We start from the raw sequence: 25,952 nt of genomic DNA, 5'->3' as shown, positions 1-25,952 counted from the left end.
TTAACCGTGGCAGGGGTAGTTGGAGATGTGTCATTCATCTTTATTTACTGTCTACAGTTATTAGTCACTGTTGTGGCTGATGCAGGTGCTCGCCTCGAGGCTACAGAGGATGCTGACTGCAGTTCACTTAACGGCCACAGAGATAGGTGGAACTAATTATAAGGATTATCTGAAACTTATATACAGGACCTTTAAATTCTCTAATCTCTCTTATACAGGAAAATAAGCCAGTAGGCTGGTGTCCATGACAATGAACTCTATAAGGGTGAACAGTATTGGGGTTTATAAGGTTGGAGGCGAGGGTTAATAATGTGAAAAATGTGCCTGGAACACTACATTTTAAAAATGCACACATGGAAGAACTAATACTTTTTCTGAGCGTATGCCCAAGATGTGTGTTTGTGTGAGTGTCGGTGCGCGCGTGTGCGCGCGCTCCATGATGGCAGCCATTAGACAGGAGAAAGGCAGCCATGATGAATCGGCACTTAGCCCAGGGAAGCGCACTTGCTCAATGGGCTGTGAATCTCCCGCTGCCACTGTCAGCCTGCAGAATGTTAAATAAAGTTATTTGAATATTTGTAATATTAATGTGCCAGGGTGTCAAAAGCCCGCTGAAGCTTAACGGTGAGAGAAAATATGAGAAGATTCATATCAGGTCTATAGGATCGCTCTGGCGAGGAATTACGTACTGTAAACACCCGGCTAAATAAATACATCATCATGGTTAGTGCATTAGATCCCATGAATAAGTAACCAGAAAATATTATGGATAATAATATTATCATTATGTATCTCATCATCCTCTTTCGCTTGTATCCAATTTACAGCAAAAAAAATCAATAGCTGAAACAATGCTCCCTCCATTCCGATGCTTTTTCTATCCTCTGTCCCCATCCCCGTCTCCAAGTCCATACGGTTGCGGAGACTCTGAGCGGCTATGTACTTTGCATAGGAATGGCCCGCTGAGGTTAAAAAGAGAGACGCAATAAGCTGTGAGTATAGTTAACCAATTACAAAAGAAGACAAAATATGGTAGAGGGCCTCATAAAATGAGACTGCCAGCTTTATAGACTCCAGGCAGGCATTTATCAGCTCATAGAAAATTTTGTTCCCCAAAGGGAAAAAGTGTTAACAGTGAAATGAAGAACAGGCAGTCCAAAGTTTTGAATTGCTCTTCATAGTATGGCATTTAGCCCTGTTTACTCTGAAGCAATTCATGCCACATCCTTCACTTTTAAGAGTTTACACGTCAGAATAATTAGTTTAGCAGGGAGTTTTAATCGCTTCATATATGGGAATACAAGGAATATTAAAATGATCAATGATTATATCAGATCTTCTTTTTTTAACACAGAGACGGATGCGAAGCAAACCTAATCAAGGTGATTCAATTAATCACTCAGCAGGAGACCACGACAACAACCATGAGAGGGTTCAGTAAAATCATCAAATCAGTCTTTCTTAGACACTCAAGTTGAGCAAAGACACACACAAGACAAGCTTTGCGTTGGTGGAGGTAGTGGGGTGCTATTTGGAGTGTCTCCGCTCGATTTAACAGGGAGGTGATAAAATATTTAGCAGATTGCTTACATAGCCAAGGGGAAGAGAGAGGGAGAGAGGGAGAAAGAGGAAGAGAGAGGTAGAGGGAGAGGGTGAGAGAGAGAGAGGGTGGGGGGGATACCCAAATGGCTTGTGTGGGAGCTGGGGAGCTGGTAATGAGGATGGCATGCTGGCATCATCGTTACAGAGCACAACAACTCGACATGGTCTCTCTGCCCAACTGACAGCAGGCCGCACACACACACACCACGCTACCTGTCACTAATTAAAACATATAGATTAGAGAAAGAGCAATCAGGTACTGGGAGGCACACACTGACACATCACACAAAACAAACACGTTTGAACACACACACATACACAAAGTTGCAATTGGAATATTTTTTCTCTGTCAAACAAATGAGTTACATATTAAAACAAGTGAAAAAATATCATTTTTAGCATAAAGGTGATTTAATATGTTTTCCTTATTTTCGGTCTTATAGTGTTACAATACAATAATAACCATGGCTAGTGTTTCAAATAATGATGTTGACGAATGTTAAAGTGATCCCTGTAAGCAGAAACCTCTCCAGACGCTTCTTAATACTGTTTCCAACATATGTTAAGCTTCTGAGACAAGCTAACATCAGCTTTATTTGGTTTATTTATCTGCTCCAGGCCAGCTACTTCAAGTGTTTACATTACGTGGCCTACACTGCTACATGTAGCTACGTGCTTACATTAGGCAAACATGTAATCTTGTTTGCAGATGTTATTTTCTCACCATTTCAGATCATATTCCTCCTGCAACAGGCGTGCTGTTTAGAATCTTTTATTGGTGATTTGTCACCATATAAAGTGTTCCTGTATGTTACTCTATCACAGTCATTCCTGGCTGCAAGTGAACTGCTTTATGTAGTGACATGCTAGCGAAACATGTAAACATGTACTTTTTCTGTTATCACTAAATATACTAAATTTTAAAAAAGGAAACATGTAATCCTGGTTGCCGATGTTGCCATTTTCTCCCTGCTTTTGGAACATATTCCTGCTGGAACATGTCTAGTTATGAAGATTGTCATTTCAAAGCTTTTATTGGTGATTTTTCATGGCAGAAAGAGCCACTTCACCCCATTACAGTCATACCTGTGCCGCAAGCACACTGCTATATGTGGCTGCATGCTAACATTAGGGAACATGTAATTTTGGTTGCTGTCATTGTTCATTTCTCTCCAATGTGGAATCATATTTCTGCTGGAAGATGTCAAGTTGTGAAGATTTTGGTTTAGAAGCTTTTGTTGGTGATTTTTCACAATAGAAAGTGAAGTTATAGTTTGTTCAGTCATTCTCCACCTGCAATGAGGATGCAGAGATGCAAAGATGTGGAAGATGCAGAAACGCTGACCAACCAGAGCAGACTGGGCTTTTTCAGGAGGGGGGGCTTCAAGAAATAGATACTAAAACGAAGTGTTTTGGACAGAGGGTGAAAAGAAGTGTTCCTGCACAGACAGTATGAGGAAAATAAAGGGTTTTTTTACATTAAAGCATTGAACATTAATGTAAATGTAATGTATGTGAATCTAGCTGTTGATTTTATATTAACAAATTTTCTTAAATCATTGACCTCCGAAGATGTGGCAGGATCAAGGACAATGCTATGTTGTTTTCTAAACTTTGTTTTTTAAACTTTGTTTAAAAAACAACTAATAAGATGGTCTCACTGTCTCCAATCACAGATACGCTGAATGGACAGTTTGCGCATGCTTAACAAAGCCATTGTTGAGTGTGAGTAGGCAAACATTTGTGTCTACGCTTTATTTTCCCTATAACATACTGGAACAATATTGTAAAACAGATCGGATTGTAAAGCATTGTTCAAAACAAGCAGTTTCTTTTCATGTTTTGTGTGCTTTTAAGCACCACAGTGCCTCCCCAATACCTTTCCTTCTCATGTTGCTCTCAATGAGGGAAATTATTTCAGCACGCTCTCATAGTCTTTTTGTTCCTGTTCCTGTTACTTCATCTCTAATGGGCAATTACTTCAGACCCAGTGCTGAGGCCATGTTATTGCGCCAACCCCCAATTGATTGGTTGCCCATAGTACTCAGCTTCCACAAGCACTTTAAGGTTAGATTTCCCTGTTTAAATAATGGATTACAAGCCCATGAAAGGAGAATGCGTGGAAAATAAAAGGTTGAGATTGCTCTTATTGGAGGGGCCTCTCTGTGGAGATGAGAGGGGAACAGATTCCATATGAGTCTCCAGAGAGTAAGCTAGTTATGAGAGATAGAAACAGCAACATCATCTCTTTTTCTCCTTCTGTCTAACTCTTTTTCTCTCTTGAGTGTGTGTCCTGAGACTTAAGGTCAACCTACGCAACATTTTAACAGGTTCATACTCTTCTCTACTACAGCGTCACCCAACTCCCCCCCTCCACAGGCTGTTTTTCATAGCTCCCATAATGCTACATTTCCATCACAGAGAGACATGTCAAACTTAACGCAGCAGGAAGTCTACTTGCTATGGGTGCTTAGAGAAGGAAGTCAGGGGGATTGTGGGAATTAGTGGAAATATACGTCTTCTCCTCTGTTCAAAGAGCCTTTGTAGTGCAGTGCCTACCGGGGGACTGTGTATGTGTACGTGCCTGTGTGTGTTTGTGGTGTTTACAGCAGTGCCAATGCCCCCCACTAACACAAGCCACAACAAGCTTCCTACCAACACTTGGGGATACCTTAGGCTCCAATTACTGAGCTGTGAGTGTTGAGGTAAATAATGGAGGAAAAAAAAGGAAATTCTTTGGAGAAAAGATGGACAAAAAAAGACGTGGATCAGCATCAAGTAAGTTTGCGGGACGAAAAATATGCATCCATTAAAGCCTAAAGGTTTGTTTGCATTAGAGGACGAGCAAGGTTATTTGGCTAATTTGCTATAACATTTCTGTACTGAACTTTGCCTTACATGTTTAACCTTCAAACAACATATTTCATTTACACTAATGACAAGCTCTGGTGAGACATAGCCACAAAGTAAAACTAATCTAAAGGGAGCCACACATAGTCAATCCAAACATTTGTTAGTACGGCATCTTTCATCATAAAAGATTGTTCATGGAAACAATTTAGAGTGATTATATTACATAAAAGTAAATTTAATAAGGATAAAAATACAAATTTAGCCAAGTTGCAGTCGTGATTTGAAATCTGACCTTTTAAACGAACAGTTGCTTAGTGCTTAGGGCTCATAGACCATTTTGTACCATTTTTTGACCCCAAAATAGTGACATAACAGTAAGCTTAAGAGTCCGGCGAAATGGATAATTTAGGTAGGCTAAGTAAGCAATTCAGTGTCCAATAGGCATTCCCAGGATTCTGTGGTTAAAAAAAACAAAAAACCAATCATTTAAAAAGAACAGGGGTAGGACCAGACAAGCATGTTGCTTCGCCTATTCCTTTCCTGCCTATTTCCTTTGAAATGGAAGTTAATGTTGCTTGTTGAAAATTAGTTTTATATGTTCACTATTATTATTATTATTTACATTTTTCATATGCATAGTATTTTATTTACCTGTTTTTTAATGTTAGAAATGACGTTTATTCAATTCAATTCAAAAGTATAAATAAATTGAAATCTTAAATAAATACTGTAAAATGCAGCCATGTTGGTCAGACGGTCAATAATATATTTAAAAACATCACGCAAGTAATTCTGTTTCGAATTTGAATCAAAGGCATGAAAAGCATTTTATTTGTCTCATCATTGTAGGATCTTGTTCTGCTCAAAATGCTGTCAAATCTTCAGGTGATTTTTCAGTTTGAAACTTTCTATTAGACATAATGATGCTGTGGTTGTTGTGAATATCACAGCACTCATGTTCCCTTGAAAAACGAGTTGGAATGAAGATTCAAAGAAGACAAAATGAAGCCTGCTACCTGTAAATTATTAGTTTGCACATCATGCACTGAAATACTTCTTGGAAAACAAAGTTGCTTTTAAGATATGAAAATGAAATGTACCTTGCAAAAAACACAAAAATCTAGTAATCATAGAAACTAAATCGTGTAAAATGAAATGAACTGCGAAAAATGTGAAACACAGTTGTGATGATGAGATGGTGAAGTTAGATGTGAAATGAAAGCTTCCAGTAATGAGCTAACTAAAGGAAACCAACTTTTAACTCATCATTTTCATTTGAAAGTCATTCCACCTTAGCCAAGGACTGTGTGTGTGTGTGTGTGTGTGTGTGTGTGTGTGTGTGTTTAGGTGTGTATGCTAGTGTGTGTTTGTGTTTTGCGTAGGACACAGAGCAATGTGAGACGGATACAGTTAACACAGTCACACACAGTGTGCTTTGTAGATATGTGGCACTCTCATATCTGTTTATTGATCAGAGCAGATGTGCGTCAATCAATCTTATCTGGGCTCCACACACTCTCCAGCTAACCTCCAGAGGCAGGCCAACCAATACTGCGCCATACTGAGAGCCCCAAGCCACTCATATTATCATCAGACACCTTGAGCAAATTTTCTCTTTGTATGTGTATGTGTGTGAGAATAACAGGGTGCGGAGCGTAAAGGTGCATTAGAGGACAGAAAGAAAGCCAGAGAAAGTGACAGCTTGAACCGAAAACCCGGATTAACCTCGTCTTTATGTGCGCGCTATTATCTGTTCCTTAGAACTAAGTCTTCCACACATCATACTGAGGCAGAATCAAACCTCTTGCCATCTGTAAAGTAGGCTGCACAGAAGGCTGGCATTCGCTACAGATTAAGAATCAATGCTAATGTGCCTTTCTAGTAAGCCGGAGGTGGATGTGATCAAGAAAGAAGTACGGCACATCGTGCTCGGCAAAACGCACGAAACACAATCAATTCAGTTGTGCCAATGATGCGGGAAACCCTGTGATCCAAGGTACGCTGACGCCTTGTTATATGCGAGCCTAAAATAGCACAAATTCATGTCACCTGTCTTCAAAAAAGTGATTTGCTCTATTATGAGCAGTCCATCATTTTTAAAAAGAGTGAATGATGAAAAGCAAAAGATTTATAAGTAGGGTGCTTGCAACTGGCAGAATGTTAAATATAGGATTTTTATGACAAATGTATCTACTTCTACTCATTACTTACCTCGGCATACGTTGCCATTGTCAGGTTCAAACCCAGCCTTGCATGTGCAGCTGCCGATAGGAACCATCCACTCTCCGTCTCCGTTGCAGTACAGCTTAATAGGGACATCTACTTCCTCCGAGTTGGGAATGCAGATCCCTCTGGCGATTACCAGTGACGTGCTCTCAGCTCCTGTCATCGTCTCTGGAAAGATTGCAAAGTTCTGCACCACGCTTGGGCACTTCTTATAAAAGACCCTGACTGACAGCAGAGACATGCAGGCACCATAGTCCTGAAAGGCCAGGTAGAAGCCATTTTTAGACAGTGGGCCAAAGCTCCGCACTTCAGTGTTGACCTTCATGAGGCGCCCGCCAAAGTCCACCTGCGAGAAGCTTTCATCTGCAGCAATGGTGTCCACCTTGAGGTAAGGGGCCTCCATCCAGAAAGCAGTGCCTTTGGTGGCGATGACGGCATCTGTTTCATAGTAATAGAGATTAAACGTCTCCTTACACGAGCCAGGGACGTTGGGGATGGAGCTGCAGTCGCGCACGGTGAATCGAATCTCCACGTAGATGCGCTGTGCTCCACGCCGATCGATGAAGGTAGTCAGGAGCCAGTTGTTTTGACTGGGCTCGAAGACGTTACACACCTGGTAGGTCCTGATTGTGTTGAGGTTTTCATCATAGCCACTCACCTCCTCCCACTACAGACAGAGAAGGAGAGAGAAGAGTGCACATGGTTGATTAGTAATCATCGGTGATAACGCTGTGGTGCTTTTCTTTCATAGAGAAATGCTAATATTGGCTGAGCCACTGAGAATTTGTACACATATCAGTAATCTCCCTAAGGCACTACATTTGAGTCTTCTTCCTGGATTAACAGAAAGGAATCAGCCTGTCGAGCTGTGGGGCTTATTTGCCCATTGAGAATACACAAATGTCCTTCTTTTTCTGAATTATAAACAATTCCTTAAGTGCAGCAGCAGCAAAAACACCACTTTGCTGTCTTGTTCTCTAAATACACTAAACTGCTGTAGTATGTGTACTGCCACTGTATAAGCACAAACCCCGTAATTACTTTGGATGTGCTGTTATTTGCCATCTACGCCGAGCGTGGCTAGGCACAGAGTAGATGCATTATAAAATATGGTGTGTAACAAATTCAAGATTATGCACTACTGAATTACAATTAGAAAGACGGGGGCTACTACAGTACACGGCAGCCAAGAGCCGGTCTGATGGAAAGGCATTTGCCTGCAGACTGAACTGAAACACACTGCAGGCCATTTCTTGCAGGTGTGACCCAGAAAGTGTGTTGGATGAGTATCAGAAGCCCCTTGGGGTATTAACTCAGTGCACAAAATCATGATGAAAATGTGCCATTAACATTTGGCTGGAATCACTGAGAATCGGAGAAGAGAAATTACTGAAATAAAAAGATGCTTGCCTGGAAGGTTTCAGATGAACATTTTCGAATAACTGCCCAGCTGTGCAAAAGCTGGTCAAATTGTTAGAGACTGATAGTGTACTGATTTTCTAAATGAGATATTTTAATTTCTAAAGCTATTTTCATGACATGTGTGTTTGGCATACGCTGGTAGAGCAGACAAAGAAAACACAAAGACTGTGTGCATTATGACAATCACATGAAAGCCACGCAGACTTGAAGGAGTACGGAGTGTGATTTGAAACAGTTCTGAAAATTTTCTCCTCAGATCTCTTCTCCTGTCTGAAATAATACCATTCTTTTTACTCCCATTAGAAGCAAAAGCTTCCCCCAACACCCCAACACCCCCCACCCCCACCGATGATCCAAACAGCTGTAGGCGAGGAGGAGTTAATGAGGTCTATAGTGGAATAAGTGGGCCTCCAGTCAGTTCATGTTTCTTGTGAGCATATATCTCCTGGTGCTTCCTCCTTCTTCTGACCTTTAAAGCCCCAGCTGCTCAATCAGGCCTAATGGAGAGGTGAACACATCTCCACACACAGCCCTCAACAACCACTAAAATGATGGAAATGATTCCAAAATCCTATAGGATGAGTCCATAAACTGATGTGAGACGAGACATTTAAAGATAACCAATGACAACAAACAACCAATGAAGATGATGAAACTATTTGCTTGTTATATGCGAGCCTAAAATAGCACAAATTCATGTCACCTGTCTTCAAAAAAGTGATTTGCTCTATTATGAGCAGTCCATCATTTTTAAAAAGAGTGAATAATGAAAAGCAAAACATTTATAAGTTTATAACTATTTGCTCAAGAATTACATGGCAGTATGTGATCGATCATACCTTTAATACAGAATGGCGAGGCAGCATAACGCCGCAATATTCCAGCCGTGAACAGGCAGTGTAAAGGACGCTATAGTTGGCATAGTATGTTTCTGCGAACTGCAAATACGTAAAAAGTGCATGCTATACACGTATCATGCCAAAGTTTTTAAAGCGCTGTAATATAAAAGTTGTATGATTTTTAAATTTTTTTTATTGTTATTATTATTCATTGTTGCATGGAGAGGATGATGGATAGCGCATCACCTGGTTAAAACACCTGTCAACCAAAAACACGGTTGTGATTTCGCAAGTCCTTGCATGTATTTCCAGCTGCTTTTAAGGCACCAAAAGTGGGTATTTTGTAGCAGCCCAACACTATTTTTCCAGCAACTTTTTAGGCACGATAAACAGTTGTTTTTGACCAAGACATGCTGCTTCTCCAGCAGTGATTGTGGCCCAAGAAATGGTGTTTTTTTTCGACAGAGACATTGCTGCTTTTCTGGATGAAATGATGGCCTGAAAAGCTGTTTCTCGAGAGATTTATTTAGTTTAGATTTAATGGTTATTTTACTCAGACCCGCTTTATTTTCTGCCAGGATTTTGCCTCCCAAACTGGGTATTTCAAGCAAAAAAACAAACAAAAAAAAAGCATAGCTAAAATAGCAATGCTAAAATGTAAATTTACCAGTACCGCTACCTAATAGCATGCAAATGTAAACTATCCATTGTTTTCAGATACATTCAATGTCAGCATTAGGTTGGGAGAAAAGCAAGGTTTGGGTCAGGTGGGGGGCGAGGAGAGACGAGGGGGAAGACATGTGGAGAACAGTGACACTGCTGACATGATAAACGAGTTTACAGAAATCTGAGGTGCAAATTAAAGCCTTTTTTCACCGCTGCTCCCTCGGTGCCCACTTCGCTGTACTTGTCTCCCCCTCTCCTCTCTTCCCCTTCTGCTCTCTTCTCTCGTCTCTGCTCTGTAATGACCATTCATCAGCATTACAGGAACCTGTCCCTTTCAGCACTGCCTGTTCATTAATACAGCCAGCCCTGGGCTCCTCTGCACCCGTCTGCACCAGCCTAGGAGGGGGTCCTCACCGCCCCTCGTCTAGCCAAATGACCACCATCTTTCACGCCAGAGAGAGGCCCGAGGCGTCTCCGATAATGCCCGTCTCAAATCTGTCCAGAAATTCATTGGCTCATATAATAATGAACTACAGTCTTTTTTATTTCCTCCTTGGTAGATATTCGATGTCACCAAGGTGTCAGAGACAAAGAAAACCATTACAGGTGGTTGCTTAGAAGAAATGAAACTTTGGACACAATCTCCTCGCATCCTTTCAGCACTTTGTATTCATCTGACTGCGTGTTTGTGTGTGTGCACTCAGACATCGTGCTGTTTATAATTTGATGGTTTACCGACCACATATTGATTTGCTGGCTGTTGTTTTGCAGCTGAAGAGCTTGAGGCTACATGCCACATTTCTGCTTCTGGAGGTCCAAAACATTTGATTACTCCGAGTATAAACATTGGTATCAATTCTTTAGCATCTTAATCATTTGTCCTGCTATAACAACACTTGAAATGCACGTGAAACATGCATGTAAGAAGCAAAAACGCTATCAACGCAAGCAGCAACACTCCCTGCAGTCACATCAATCCTCCTAGATTTCCTATTTCTATTTCTTTGCTCTTTCACAGACCTTTTACATCATTTAAATCAAATCTATCTTCTGCACCTCACCATGACATCTCTCTGACCTTGCCAGAGAAGAGAGAGAAGAGGAGCCATCATTGCCTGTCACCTTACTGATAATGGAATTCCCTGGTCCTTGCATCCATTTCCTCTTCAAGGATTTGTGTATAAAATAACACTGTTAGTCCTGTGCTGTGTATATTTAGTCCGTGAATAATGGACATAAGCGCAGATGTATGTCCGAGGCATGTATCATTCATATCAGCTCAAGGTGAACAAGGTGTGTGTGAGAGAAAGTGGATTGTGGCTACTCCATGTTCCAAAGTCCTCTTTTATGTGTAGCCCACCATACATTTACTTTGCTGTAGATCTCCTATAAATTCAGGTGATAAGAGATAATGCTCTCTTTGTGAAAGTCATGAGAGAAATCACAGTGCTAGAGGATGTGGATTATGTCTTGAAGAAACTGAAGTTGTGTCAAAAAATGGGTTTTGATTTCAGACACCCGCAGATGTGCAATCAACAAGTTATAGAGAAAATGCAAAATTACATAAAGAACAAGAGGATGTTCCTTTTAGTCCAGTGCTTCAGTGACTCAATGAGCTTTAGCGCCACATTTAAAAGCGATATCCATTTAAATGTGATGAAAATTTATTAACCGCTGGTAACACCATCCCGATGTTGCTGCAAACAGTGGGTGGCTACCCTTTGATCTACCCCCAGGGGGCCCTGGTGAGAAAGTGGCTTTATTTTGAGCCACAAATACCCTTTAGCATGGTACACTATGTCAGCATACCTAGTCGTGCTGAAACTGCAACGATGCTAACAGAGCTAACAGCAATACAAAAGTTAACAAAGCTAAAGGGGTTTTGTGGATGAAAATTGAGCCTCTTACTTAGCAGGGTGACTTCGGGGGCGACTGGAGGGTGAGAACAATGTTTTTGAAACAACACTGTTGACGTCTGGACAGCATTACCAGCCATAGTTGAATCGCCAAATGAGTCGCACCACTGGCTAGCTCCCACTAGTCCTAGGTGATGCCCAGCATCTTAAACTTAAGAGTAGGAACATTAACCCATTGACCAACAGCTTAACTAGTCAAAAATATCCTCTGTGGTTAACTGATTAATGGTAAACTGTAGACATCCCTCCACAAAAACAATGGAATACAGATTACAGAAGCTTCAGTCTCACCAGCATCACTTTGGAGAGTCTTTTTGGTGCCGCTATTAAGTCAGCTCTCCTACAATTAGTTTTATTACAGTTTTACATCTCTGCATTACTATATCTACATTTTATCATTACCAATCTCACTGAACACAAACTTTCTTGCTGATGAAACAGCAGACAAATATTGAGAGCCTCTTTACACAACACTCATTTTTATGGCAACCAAATGTACCCATTGGCTCCACTCTAATAGCTTTGCTTTTGCCAGTAATATAGGAGACACTCTTCCCTTACCCCTGATTGTCAAGTGTGGCCATTGTGTGTGTCGTTATGGCTGCTCTGTTTTATGGGCAGCAGTGAGGAGATGGAGGAGCTATGGATTCACAGAGCGCTTAATGTTTGTGTTAATGACCAGTCACAGCTAACTGAGCTGGAGAAGAGAGGGCAGAGGAAAGAAAGAGACAGAGTGATGGATAAAAGAAAAATACAGGAATGGAAAGGAATCAAGGAGAAGGCAGGGGGAAGGGAGGGGGATAATATATTCAGGCTGATGTTCCCCTTCCTACAGCCTCATCAAGCCATCGATACTCTACCCTCATAAAGGCCATTCATCACATTGATCTCCTGCCATTACCCTCAAAGGCTAAAATAACACAGAGCAGCTCAGATGGCCACAGTTTTGCTCTAGAGGACCAGAGCATCCAACAATGAGGTGGGGACAAGCAGCGCCCAATCACAGAGCTGAGGGTATAACCTGCGGTATCAGAACATGGATATAACACCTGTGGACAATAACAGGAGAAATGGACTGGACTAATGAGTCATTTAGAGCAGCTATAGTGGGAATAGGAGCTACCACACACATGCTGCAAGACTTCAGCTGGATACTGTCATAATAAAAGCGATGAGAATAGGTCTGGTCTGAGGATAGTACAAAAGGTCATATAGCCCGTTTTCACAACATTAACTTTTAATAGTAACTCAGGAACCTTTTAGGAGCTCTGGGATTTAACTTTCTTTTTGACAAATGAACTGTACCTTTTAATGTTTGTTTAGTTGGGCCGTACTTCCTGTCCCCCAAAGCCCCTGACCTGGGGGTCCAGCACAGTTGCCAGAATAAAATGTTGGCATTGCACATTTCTGCATACAGATATGTTACATTTGTACATTTCATACATACCATAACAACATTTCTAAAGTGATGACTGTCAGTGGGAGGTGGAGAGGATGGTGGATGGTGTGACACCTGGCTGAGATGACAGCCAAACTGCAGTCACGCAAAACTGGGTGTTCTGTAGCAACACATTGTGGCATTTCTAGTGGCAATTGTGCCAATGAAATCAGGTAGTTAAAGCCAAAACATGTCCTTTTTTAACCCTGAAAAAGTGTTGTTTTTTTTTTTTGTGCCTTACATTACCATACGTTAACCACAGTGTTGTCACAACATAAAAATAAAAAACTGAAACTTAAAGAAATGCAAAGTTTCAACATGTTTGCTGCATAATAACGCACAAATGTTACATATATACAAGAAACATACAATTGCAAAAATTTATTCTGGCGATTAGGTTGGGGGGTATTATTTCTAATGGACTTATCTGGGAAAATTTGGCAGAGCAGGGCTCAAAGTCAAAGCTGCTATGACTTCTTTACAGCAGTCACTCACATAGTAATCAGCAGTGTGTGCCACCGTGCCAGCAGTATCAATGTTTCTATGCTAATACAGACTCGAGAGTCAAGATTTCAAGGGGATCAAGGAAACATGAGCCCATCAATATTTAGAACATGTGCATTTAACACTTACACCTTAAATTGATGCAGAAAAGGCAAGATAATTCACCCGAAAGGAGGAAAAGTGTTCGATGTTCAAAAAGACCCCCTCAAACCCCCAATTTTATATATGTTAATGCTGAAACAAAACTCATGCCCTAGTACTAAGGTAAAAGAATAACCAGACATCTCTTAGCAGATTAGTACTATTTGGAAGACAAGCCTTTTTGATAATTTTAGTCTCCCCCTCCACCTCTGCAGGTCTCCTTTCAAGTATGCATTTTTAGGTAGATTTTTATTGATTTTTGAATGTAATAACACTTTGCTCTCCATATTCTCAAAGACATCTCAACTTACAAACAGCCAAAAAAAAAGACAAAACAAGAAACAATTTGACAATTACAAAAAAGGTTTCCCCATAGAATCTGCTGCTTTTACTTTACCGAAACTTCAAGGTTCATCAGATGCACAAAAAGGAACTTAGTGTCCTGATTTAGTTTCTCGGTTTAGTTTTGGAGGCTCCTGGGACTATTTGGTGGAAGGGGGCCAATGGTTGCCACAAAATGAAATTCAGGAATAAAGTATGAGCTATATGACTTGTGTCCTGATGTTCTGTAACTCTACCCTCTATCATACAAACCAGCCAAAACACTTGGCAGCAATAGGTCCGCTTGTGGCTCTGGCTTAACTACACATCCATAAAGACGGGTCCTGACTACTTTAAGCTCATAATTCAACAGCCGTCAATTCACACGAGACGGAGACGTGAATATAGAAGCATCTATTGGGCTGATCTTTCACCTCCAGTCTGCTGTCTGATTCTCAGTGGAGTCCCACTCACTCACTGCTTTTCAAATCCATCAGCACCAGTTAATACAGCTACATGCTCAGACATACTGAACACAGATGGATGATGAGCAGCTCAGAGCATTTCCACATTTAAAGCCCCTCCGCCTAGAAAGGTCTGCAAAATGCCGTTGCAAATAGCAGATGAGCGTCTGGCAACTGTTTCTTGAACGGCCGTCAAAACTGCTATTACTCAGTCTGTTGATGGGCTTTTACGGCACAACCCAAGGCAAAAGGTGTATTAAACAGTAGACAGCAAATGTAACCGCTCCACCACCAGCTCATTCCCCTCAACTTTGTCCCCGACTACGCTCTGCTGATGCCGTTTACAACTGAATTTTTGTGCCCTTTTCAGTTAAAGCACTCAACTTTAAGCTTCTCCTTCAAAGGGAGAGTCAGTAGCAGAAGCTGCTTCTTTTTTTTATGTGATCCTCAAAGGATTCTGGGACTTGATTGTGTTTATATAGTGTAACAGTATAGAGGGTGTTGGGTTTACATTTGTAACCCCAAGAGGAATGGCTGGCACATTTGTGAGCACTCTCTTCCCAAGAGTTGTCTGTTCATCTATCACTGCACGACTAAAACATGTGGGTGGAGGCAAGCAGGAGATTGCTTTTCATACTACAGGCTTAGGATGGACATTTCAATAATGAGCCTATTTGTTATTCATGACAACACAACACTGTACTGAGGCAGGGAAAGTATACCTTCATAGATTTTTTTTTTGTAATTAGGCATGAATAAATCAGCATTTAAAGAGCTGGCTTTTGATAAAATAAAAAAAAAAAAAAGGTGAGAAGAAAAGAAAAATGATGGGCAAACATGCAGGTGAAATTCACACTGACATATTTGTAAAGGCCAAGGTCTCAGAAGGACAGTGGATTATGGCTGGACATGAAAAGCTGAGATAGGGATTGAACTCTTTATGCCCCTGCTGAAAGATGCTCTTCTCATTTTTGCAAAGCTCACCGCCGACGGTAATCACATTTTTCTTTTCCAAAGGCTGTTTTGAATCCCTCAGACTTAATGAGGATATTTGCATTTCAACCTTTTGGGTGTGCTCCTTGAAGTCAGAAGAATGGACATGTCATATAAAGTAACAGCTGGTTTGCTTTGGTAACAATAACTGCAGCTACATTTACTCCCACCCCCCCTTTACAAGCTTTGAGACATATGCTCATATTGCAAATTCACATATTCTGAAAGCTCGTACACCACCTCACACACACAATCAGACTACAGCCTCTCTAAAATATGCAGTGGCATGATTGCTATTATCATTTCTGATCAGCTGTGTTATTGAATGAGGGCTGCTGTCAGGCCAGTTGCATGGGAATGATTATTTTGCGGGGCATCTGTGGCCTAGTTCCGCCTGGCTGAATGTGATGGATGGGGAGGAAATGGTGATGTCTGAAACACTCCCAGTCCTGCCAGATCCCAGCCACTCTATAATTACAGTCACACAGTTTGACTGAGCCCAAATAGAACTCTGTCTGTCTGCGTCAGAAGGAGACGCATTGACTATCTGCTTCCAGACCACACCCATGCTCCTGATCAATACATTTATTGAGCTGAGGTGTTGGAAAAGAAAGTTCAAGATGATGTTAGCATAAACAAAAGCTATATATGGCTTTTTTTTCTTGTTTTGTTGGCACTAGTGGGCTTCCATGCCGAACTTTATCTGACTGTATGTTTATATTCTGTGAGAAATGTGCTGTGTTGACACATTATTTGGTCTCATTACATGCTCCCAAACATCTTTGATATGCCTTTTTTCTTAGATCCTGAAAGAGATGCACATAATGTGGCATCACGCTGCGCCATTCAAGTGAACAATCCACCCAGGCGCCTCGTTCTCCCACTCCTCCATCCAACTTTTGTAATATCATTATTAACACTCGCATTTTCAATTACGTGCTGGTTGCTTTGAAGCGGCAGCCGATCTGCTGGGCTGAAGATGTTTTTAGATTGAGCTGCTAGCAAACACAACCCTCCTAGATATTGTAGGAGTTACTGTTTACACAGCAGACAGCAGGCTTAAAATGAACACAAATGCTCCTTTTTTCTACCCCAAGAAGAGTGAAATTTAAAAGGAAACTGCAAGGCAGTTTAGCCTCATCTTTCCTACAGATTTAAAATATGAAAATCTGATTATCAACACAAATATAATTCACACAGATTGGTGGGTGTTGGAGCTTTTACAAGGTTACTTGACGCAATATGTGGGAAAACAAAAACAAGTGAATTATACAGCAGATGACGTTTAAAATAGAAAGAAATGCAGACTGGATAAATTCTGTTCAAAAGACCCTTTTACAGATGACATCATCACATATATGAGTCTGTTAAACTGAAACACTGTCCCTTAAACATGTTGACTACCACTGGACTGAGGACATGATCCAAACAATTAAAAAAACCCAATCTAAACAAATGATCAGAAACTCTTATATTACAGTCCCTACTATAAGTTAAGTTAAGTTTATTTTATTTGATATGGACATCACAAGTACATTGAGACTGTCCCAGTGGACAGACCAGATGTCAATGCTTAGGTGTGTATAGCACATGTGCTAATTTTCAACACCAGTCCATAGGCTAGCTATTAAGCCAACAACATAGAGCAAGAATGCAGGTACAGGACGCAGTTTTCTGGTTGGTGATTAAAACCCAAGCCTCATACAGCGGGTGGGCTTTGGTTTTAATTACCAACCAGAAAACTGTGGGTTTGGGACCTTGTCTTTCGCTACAGAGGATTTGTGATTTTAAAGGCCCTGACACACCAAGCCAATATTCAGCTGTTGGTCAGTGTCAGGCTGTTAGTGAGCATCTGTCGCACAAGTTTTGAGGGTGTGTCCCGCACTGTTGGCACTAGTCAGACCCTGGCTGGTTTTTAGCTGGCTGGTTCACCATGTTGACGGCGTCAGAGACAGCGAAACTTGTCTGTGAATGAAATCGCTCTGATAGGCAGTTCAACTCGGCACACAAGAAATGAAATTAAAGTGCGAAAAGAAAATAAACACCTAAAGTCAAATACAAAATTTACTTGTCATAACTGGTAAGAATATTTCTCAAGTTGAGAGTGTAATTATACACACATCATGTAGGTGCAAGGAAAAAAGTAATGCCTGCACACTTACTGCATGCCACACAAATTTAATGAAGACAACGTTTCAATCCTACTTGGATCTTGGTCACAAAGATCAGCCACTGAGCTCTAGCCTTAAAGTGTTCATAATTAAAATTTAAAAACTTGAAAATTAAAGTTTGCATTATTGTTTGCAGGAGTGCAGTACATGGCCTTTGTTCTTTTGACGTCAGGTTGTGATGTTAATGTGCTAACTTGCTAACGAGCACCTTGAAGCTGTCCTGTCAGTCTCCAAGTTTCCTTTTTTTTAAAATTACAAATACAAACTACCACAGCCTGCTGGTATGAAGAGTTATTTCCTCTCACCATGAAATCTTTGATGTGGATTCGGTGTGTCTGAACCTTAAGACACAAAACTTTGAGTCTGTACCATGGTATTTAAAGTTATGCACATGATGATGGGCTATACATACACAAGTAAGTCGGAAGCATATAGTGACTTGTATGTTGGTTGATTTCTCGCCAGTGTACACATCAGGTTTCTCCATCAAATATTTGTATATATCTGGCCACTGATTATGGGACTACTCCCTCATGTCTTTTACCCACATAGTTGCAGCACACAAATCTGGAAGTCAATCACCATTTATAAAAGTCAATTTTTCCAGTTAGTATTTGCGATCTTTGGTCATAAACCACTTGCATAGCTTGGCAGGATATTGCACTCCGCTATACTTTCTTTGCTATTATGTGTGCACACGCTTATTTATGTCATCACTGTTTACAAACTGTAAAAGTGTCTATATATTTGAATAGGTTTAACAAGTGAAAAGTGGCAATATAAGCAACTGCGTGCAATGCATCAAAATGGAAAATTTCAGCTATGTAAGCAATTATAAATGGCAAGAGATTAATTATTTTGACTCCTGAAAAAAATGAAAGTGGTAGTAAGTGCAGGTCTGTGTGAGTAAGTATAAAAGTGATTAAAGAATTTCTGATCTTTCCATTACGTTATATTGTTACATAAGGCTGACTGGCTGAATGAGTCTAAAAATAAGTCAGTAAAAGTTTGTTAAAGCATCATTAATTTAACAAGGTATCTAAAGGACAAAAAAAGAGGTTAATGTAATTGTGTTCAAAGAGAGAACTGTTTCCTGAAGACTTTATCTCATGATGCACCTGGTAACACCCACTCAGGTGCCTGCAGAGAAAGCATGCCACTGACAGGGCCTCGGCAGGGCTTTCAGTTTCCAGTAGCAACATTACCTTGAGTCACCCTGCGTAAAAGGCTGAGGCTGTGTGTTGTGTTGAAATCTGACAGCCTCTGCACCTTGCAACCTTATGGATATATTGTGGAGGATGATAAGGATGAGGACTAAATGATTCACCATGACTGTGTGTGTATATATTGAAATTGGAACTGTGCCCTGACACACCAGCAGATATGTAAAGAGAAGAAAATGAAAATTTTAAAAGTGGAAGAAGGGCACGGGAAAGAGAAACCCACAGATGGAGCGGACAGAATGTAAAGAGTGAGAGTTTAAATAATTCAGAGTGGACGAGAGGTTTAAAAATGATGAACAGAAATGTTTTAACAAGCGGTAAAGGGACTGAGAGAAATTCAAAAAGGGAGTGAAAAAGTGAAAGCTGTCGCTCTGCGGGGTTCTGTGGCCCCCTATGGCCCAAGGCGAGGCCATTTAGGGACGAACTACAAAGAGCGTGCCAGCAGGGGACAGGAGAATAGCAAGGTATCAAGGCTTTTGGGTGTCTGTGTGTGCATATGTGTATGTATAAAAATCCTGCAAAGCATGACACCTGACAGCCCTATCCTCCTGACACAGAGGCAGAGAGAGAGAGAGAGAGAGAGAGAGAAAGTGAGGGTGGGGGTTCGATAAAGACAGAGCAAAAAAGGGAGTCTTTGAGACAGACAAACTGGAGTAAAGAAAAGCAGAAAAAAAGACACTGAAACAGTCAGGGTGAGTAAAAAGATGGAGGAGAAGAATGGGAGGATTTACTGCTATTTCTGCAAGCTCTGTAGGACTGCTGAAATAGCAGGTACTGCAGGTAGAAACACAATCCCTCCCACACACACATAAGTCAGCCTCCAGCCACTCCTTCGCACTCCTCCGAATTCATACCAAATTAAGGATAGACTCATTTCTCCTTTCCTTTTTTGCCCTTGTTCTATCACTTTGTTCTTTTATTTATTCTTTGACGGAAAAAATGTCCTTGGCTGCTAATACATCCAAGAGAATTCTTACATGTGAAATATGGAGGGGAAATCTACAGGAAGGAAATCAATAATTGAGAGTGTTACATATTATTTCATTTCAAAGGCAAGTAAAAAATTGAGAAAAAAGGTTAAAAAAGAAGAAGAAATACTTGGGAAAAAGGTGGCAGAACATTTCAAACCAGCCTGATTCAACTATATTCTGTTTGCACGGCACACATACTGTAATTTTCTGCTCTGTCTGTCACAACATGTAGATGCTGCTGTCTTGGCCATGACGTCTTTGCAAATAATTTGGAATTCAAATGAAATCTTACTTAAGAAAAAAACAATAACAAATATTTAAAGCTAAAATTAGGACCGTCCCTTAAAATTCAAGGACTCAGATCATCAGTCATAGACATTGAGTTGACTGTTGACTGAGATCCCTTCAAGTCCAGCAGTCGGGGTTTTTTTGTTTGCAGTGTACTTCTAGGGATGTTTTGGTTTGGAGATTTGACACTAGACATGCAGGCAGCAGCACAGAGAGAGAAACGGCACCGTAAGGTGGAGAAGTGGTGAATTTACATGAATGGCTCTGACACACAAAACGTCCCAAAGAGCCCGATTCAGACTTTAAAACTCATTCATTCATTCATTTTCCGTAACCGCTTGTCCTTGTAAGGGTCACGGGGGGGGCTGGAGCCAATCCCAGCTTGCATTGGGCAGAAGGCGGGGTACACCCTGGACAGGTCGCCAGACTATCGCAGGGCCGACATATATAGACAGACAAGCTTTCACACTCACAGTCACACCCAAGGGCAATTTAGAGTCACCAGTCAACCTGACCTGCATGTCTTTGGACTGTGGGAGGAAACCAGAGAGAACCCATGCAGACATGAGAGAGAGAGACCATGCAAACTCTGCACAGAAGGGCCCCCACCCATGGACCAAAACCCGTTCCAAACGGATTTTGATCCAGGGACCCTCTTGCTGTGAGGCAACAGTGCTACCCACAACGTCACCGTGCTGCCCACTTTAAAACTCTGTATGGAAAATAAAATAAATCATCAAATATTCGTATTGAACAGCCAAATCCAATTCAACTGGCATAATTCCTAGCTGATATAATAGCTAAAATACGACATGGGAAGAGTTCCGTAGAAAGCAACTAACTAAAATTACAAAGACAAACAGATACACAATTTGTCCAAACACAGAACCCACAAAACAAACACACAGACAGAAAATGACGGCAGCACTGAAATCTAAGCAATTTGTTGTCTTACTATTCTGGTCTTCATGCTGACTGGAGTGGAGTGGAGTTTGCGTCTGAGCTCGGTGTAAAATTAAGCTGACTACACACTCAAATCACCCTCAACAACCATGGTGGCAAAATGAAGCAGGTACCCCACTGATATGACAATTTCAGCTGTGTGTGCGCGTGTGTGTGCGCGTGTGTGTGCGCGTGTGTGTGTGTGTGTGTGTGTGTGTTTGCACGAGCGTGCACGAACATTCAATTTCTTTTAAATCGTAACTCATTCCTGAAGAGTTTATGAGGAGTTCTATGTGTGCTTGTGCTCATGTCTGGGTAATATGAGCCATTTCCATCAGTTTGCGTATGAGTGTGTGTGTGTGGGTGTGTGTGTGTTGTGCATGTAATAAAGGCACTCTTCTCACCTGGCTGCTGAAGCACAGCCAGCATGACTCACTGTCGTTTTTCTCCTCTCATTCCATTTCAGCTCGGGCTCTGCAGGTTCAGAGTTCACCTGTGTCCCTCTCTCTCTTTCCCTCTCACTCGTCTTTTTTCCTCTTCATCACTCTCACTATCTACATTCAATCAACCTCTTCCTCTCTACCTTGCGCTGTCTATTTTTAAAACTTTCCTCACTTTACTTTTTCCCTCCTGGGCTCCCTTATGCCCGTTGAGCCACTGCCTGTCCGTCTGTCTGTCAGGGTATGAATAATTGAGGTGTATTGAGTCTGGTCAGCAGATGGTGAGATGGCTGTTATGGATCTATCTGTGCTCTTTAGGAATCGCTGAGTGTATGCTGACACCTGTCCAGTTAAGGCCCACAGGAGTTTTGCTTAAGCCCCAGCCAGGCATGCCCCCTCCCCAAAATAACGTCTCTCTAGAAGCACCTGCTCTTGTGCACGCTCGCATATGTAGGTGCAGATATGCAGCAGCACAAACAAGCACTTGAAAATATGCCTGAGCACAAACAAGCCTACATGAGGAAATACGAGGATAAATACAAACACGGTGAGATCCATTCTGTCTTCATCCACTTTGATGCACCTGCTACAACGAAAGGACAGAGGGATTTCTCCCAAATCTCCTCCTTATCTTTCCGCTTCCGTCTCACTCCCCTAGCCTTTTCCTGTCCGTTGTGTCCCCCGGTGTTTATCCTCCACACCCCACTCCTTCTGCTCACTTGGCCCACTCTTTATCCCTCTCCTCCCCAAGCCCCTTACAACCGCACCAACCTGCTCTGTTTCTACACGCTTGACAGCACCCACAGCCTCTGTCAGCGCAGACACCACCACCCCGCTGACCCCGTACCCCCCCCATCACCCCTCCCCTCCACGGCTCTCACCTCAAAGTCTGAACCCTGTCTGTGACCTCCCCAGAGTCACATGAGCTAACCCAAGCTCTCCTCCACACGCACAGCCGTAGCTGAATGCTCTACACAGCTGCTTCGTTTTGGGCCCCGTTCACACACAATTGATCTCTCACCCTCTCTCACTCTGGTTTCTCCTAATCTCTCCCTCCCTCCTCAGCCCCCCTTTTCCTCATTCTGCAACCCTTTTCAAGTCCTCCGCAATCACTTCTACATTTCGTCTCCCAGCTCCTCTCATCCTGCACTCTCGGCCCCTACCTCTTTCTCACTCAGCATCTCCCTAATCCCATCCGCCCCCTCCAGAATGAAAGCATCTTTTCTCCTAATTGCCCTTTTATCTAGATTATTCAAAAACAATTGTACGATTTTTTTTTAAGTTTTGTTTTTATTGTCTTGCAGTTTCCATCACCAGTTGTGAGGAAGTCTGCCTTTACTCAAGTGAAAGCATTAATACCGCATTATAACAATATTCTAGAATAAGTGAAAATGTTAATCAAGTAAAAGTAATTAAGTATAATCCGTAAATACAAAATCCAGAATAATCTAAATAGATAAATCAACATATATTACAAAACTATTTAAATTTTTATCGGAAGTAGCCAATTAATTTTCTGTCACTCAACTAACTGACTAATTGATTAATTGACTAATTGTTTCAGCAGTATTTGTAGTTAAATATACAACAACACATTTTATAAACTTTCCCTATACCTTTTTTTTGCAAAAATCCTAATTTGTGAAGTAACTAAAGCTTTCAGATAAATGTAGTAACATAAAAAGTATATTATTTCCCTCTGAAATGTAGTGGAGTGGAAGTATGAAGTGGTATGAAAAGAACAGACTCACATGAAGTACAAATACCTCAAATTCATACTTAAGTACAGTACCTGAGTAAATGTACTTAGTTAAATTCCATCACCAACTTTTTACAATTTATTTCACAGAACTCACCCTGTTTGGGCCACATCCAAAGATCTCAAGTTACTACTTTCTTTCGCAAAGATGGGAGAGAGGCTGACAGAAACAAACACATAAAGACTAATCTATAGGAGCATATGGGCCAAACTCTGACACTTCCTAGTAAGTCTGTGTGTTTATAGTTTTTATATCTCTACATTTCCCTGTGGTAAGGCATTGTGCTACAGGCTAGTTAACATTACGAGCCTCACAGTATCTCTTAAGTATTTCTTCTGCAGCTTGATCTCAGCACCTCCTGCACCATCTGGCTCTTTAAATCACCTGGGTGGACACACAGCCTCGCTTTTCTGCTGTTCTTCATTTCCTTAACTTTCCTCTCCTTATCTGGTATATTTCCCTCCTTAAATGTTTGTAATACAACACCTCATCTTGTTACCTTCCGTATTGCCATCTCTGCATACTGTGCATACATCATGCAGACAGGAAACCAGAATATTGTGAGAAATTAAGAAGGAAATCAGATGCATTTATACCACAAAGGATTTATATTACAACAAAATTAGGACCGCTCTAAAACTTACACTGACGTGATGAGCGTTATGATTTCTGCATGCCCATTACCATATTTCACTTTTTCAAACTAAATTATGTAATGTTTGAACTTTTCAATTGATTTAAGCGTTTTGCTTAAAAGGATGAGAACCTGCAGGCACAGATCTTTCCTTTCATGTTGCTGCAGGAATTTCCTTTTGTTTTTTGGTACTTTTCATCCATGTGTGCACACAAAAAACAGTTAGGAAATCTGGTTAAATGTATATGTGCCTACAAAACTGTTATTTTCTTGAGCATAAATAGATTGAGTTAATGGATGTTCTTTTAAAATCGCTGAAATTTATTCCAAAAAGGTTTATCATTTATATGGCAGCAACCAAATCACTTTCGAAAGCTGAGAGTAATCACAAGTCAAAAATGCATATAAATCTAATTAAATAAGGCCAGTGTGTGTGTGTGTGAAATACAGTTGTGATGTGTGTGTATGAGCTGACTTTATTTTCTGGGGGTGGAGGGGATGGTGGATGAATTGAAGGGGCATGGGTTGGATGATGGCAGGACAGACAGCTGCCAAGCTGCAAACCACTGTTCGAGACCAAAAAACCAAAAACACTGGTGGTTTTTGGAGATTGTAGCACCAAAACTGGGTATTTTAGGACTTAATAAGGATCTTGTAAACACATCTCTACAAAATATTGTACAAATGTTACATAGCCATGTTTTGTAGAAATTTACAAAGCCAACTTTTATTCTAGTGATTGGGTTGGTGTGTGTAATTGTCTTTCATGTCTGCTCTTCACATCACCACCTGGCAAGGTCAGGGGGCAGTCGCCTTTCTGGAACTCCATATTTTATTTGTCATTGACTAAGCGTGTGCGTAAGAAGAAGACAGGGAGTATGAGAGAAAGAGAGGACTGACTCATAAGGATGGAATTGAGACAGAAACAGAAAAAAGAGGAGGGGCAAGTCCACAGAGGGAGAGAGGGAATATATACGACTGAAATGAAACAACAGGAAAAAAAATACCTGAAGCGAGAATGCACATAATGAAGGAATATTGTAATATTGTCGCAACAAATCTGTTTTCCTTCTGAGCTGCTCTCAAGCACACGCCAACATACAGTATGCGTGTGCATTCGCATACGGCCACTCTATTATACATTCACATGGCCAACCCTGATATGTCCTCGTGTTTACACCACTGGAACTAATGACAATGCTTCTGCAATCCTTCAAAATTAACCCTTCAGGTCAGTTAACACAAACACACACTCAGACACAGATACACACTTCTTATGAACTCCTGAAGGAGAAGTTACTAAAGGAAATTAATGAGATGTATCGAATAGCACAGGGACAACATCACTGTGTGTGTGTGTGTGTGTGTGTGTGTGTCTTTTCTGCTGTTGTGTTGGAGGCAGTCATCAGGTTAACAGAGAGAAGCAAATTGACCACTTGCCCACTGGCTATACAAACAAATACACATTACTGTTTAACTAAGTGTGCATAGTCATACAAGTACATTGTACATTCTATATTTATACATATACATGACACTTCTGTTCACATCATTTATAGGCTACAGAAATGGTTATCAGATTAATCTTCTGCAATATGTCCATTATATTGGGTACACTCAGGTAGAATACATGTCAAACATCTGATCATTTAGGGTGCCTGGTGGCTCAGTGGATAGAGCCGAGCCCCATATACAGAGGCTGTGTCCTCACCGCAGCAGCCGCGGATTAGATTCCGGCCTCGACCCTTTGCTGTATGTCGCCCCCCATCTCTCTCCCCCTTTCACACTTAAACTGTCCTGTCCAATAAAGGCAATAAAAAGCCCCAAAAGATAATCTTAAAAAAATGTATATATAGATCATTTGTTAAATAATGGCTTTCGAAATCAACTGCACGGTAAAAAAACAAACTTGTCCATCAGCAATCCTCAGAGATGAGTGTTGGACATTTGACAATGATGTGATATTAACCAGTTTTGACATTTATTTCTTTAGCTCTCACACAACAGAAATCCACTAAAAACCTGTGTGTGTGTATTTATGTGCACATGTGAGGGTGTGTGTGTGAGAGTGTGCATTTCCACTCAGTAACGTTGCATCACTCACACACTACCAGCAAGGTCAAGACAGCTGCATAGCG

The 25,952-nt window shown here is 41.1% G+C and overlaps 1 protein-coding gene across 3 annotated transcripts in view; it reads right to left on the bottom strand.

Annotated features, from left to right (window-relative positions):
- The window catches only part of LOC121950962 (ephrin type-B receptor 1-B), a 195,700-nt gene that overhangs the window by 105,565 nt on the left and 64,183 nt on the right, over positions 1-25,952 (bottom strand). For all 3 annotated transcript variants that reach the window (XM_042497107.1, XM_042497106.1, XM_042497108.1), the window contains exon 3: positions 6,667-7,348. In XM_042497107.1, the coding sequence (XP_042353041.1) occupies positions 6,667-7,348 (682 nt within the window). The remainder of the gene's footprint in view (positions 1-6,666; positions 7,349-25,952) is intronic.

The sequence above is a fragment of the Plectropomus leopardus genome, chromosome 12, assembly GCF_008729295.1.
Source record: "Plectropomus leopardus isolate mb chromosome 12, YSFRI_Pleo_2.0, whole genome shotgun sequence".
Lineage (NCBI taxonomy): Eukaryota > Metazoa > Chordata > Actinopteri > Perciformes > Serranidae > Plectropomus > Plectropomus leopardus.
This window is presented reverse-complemented; position numbering and strand designations above follow the sequence as displayed.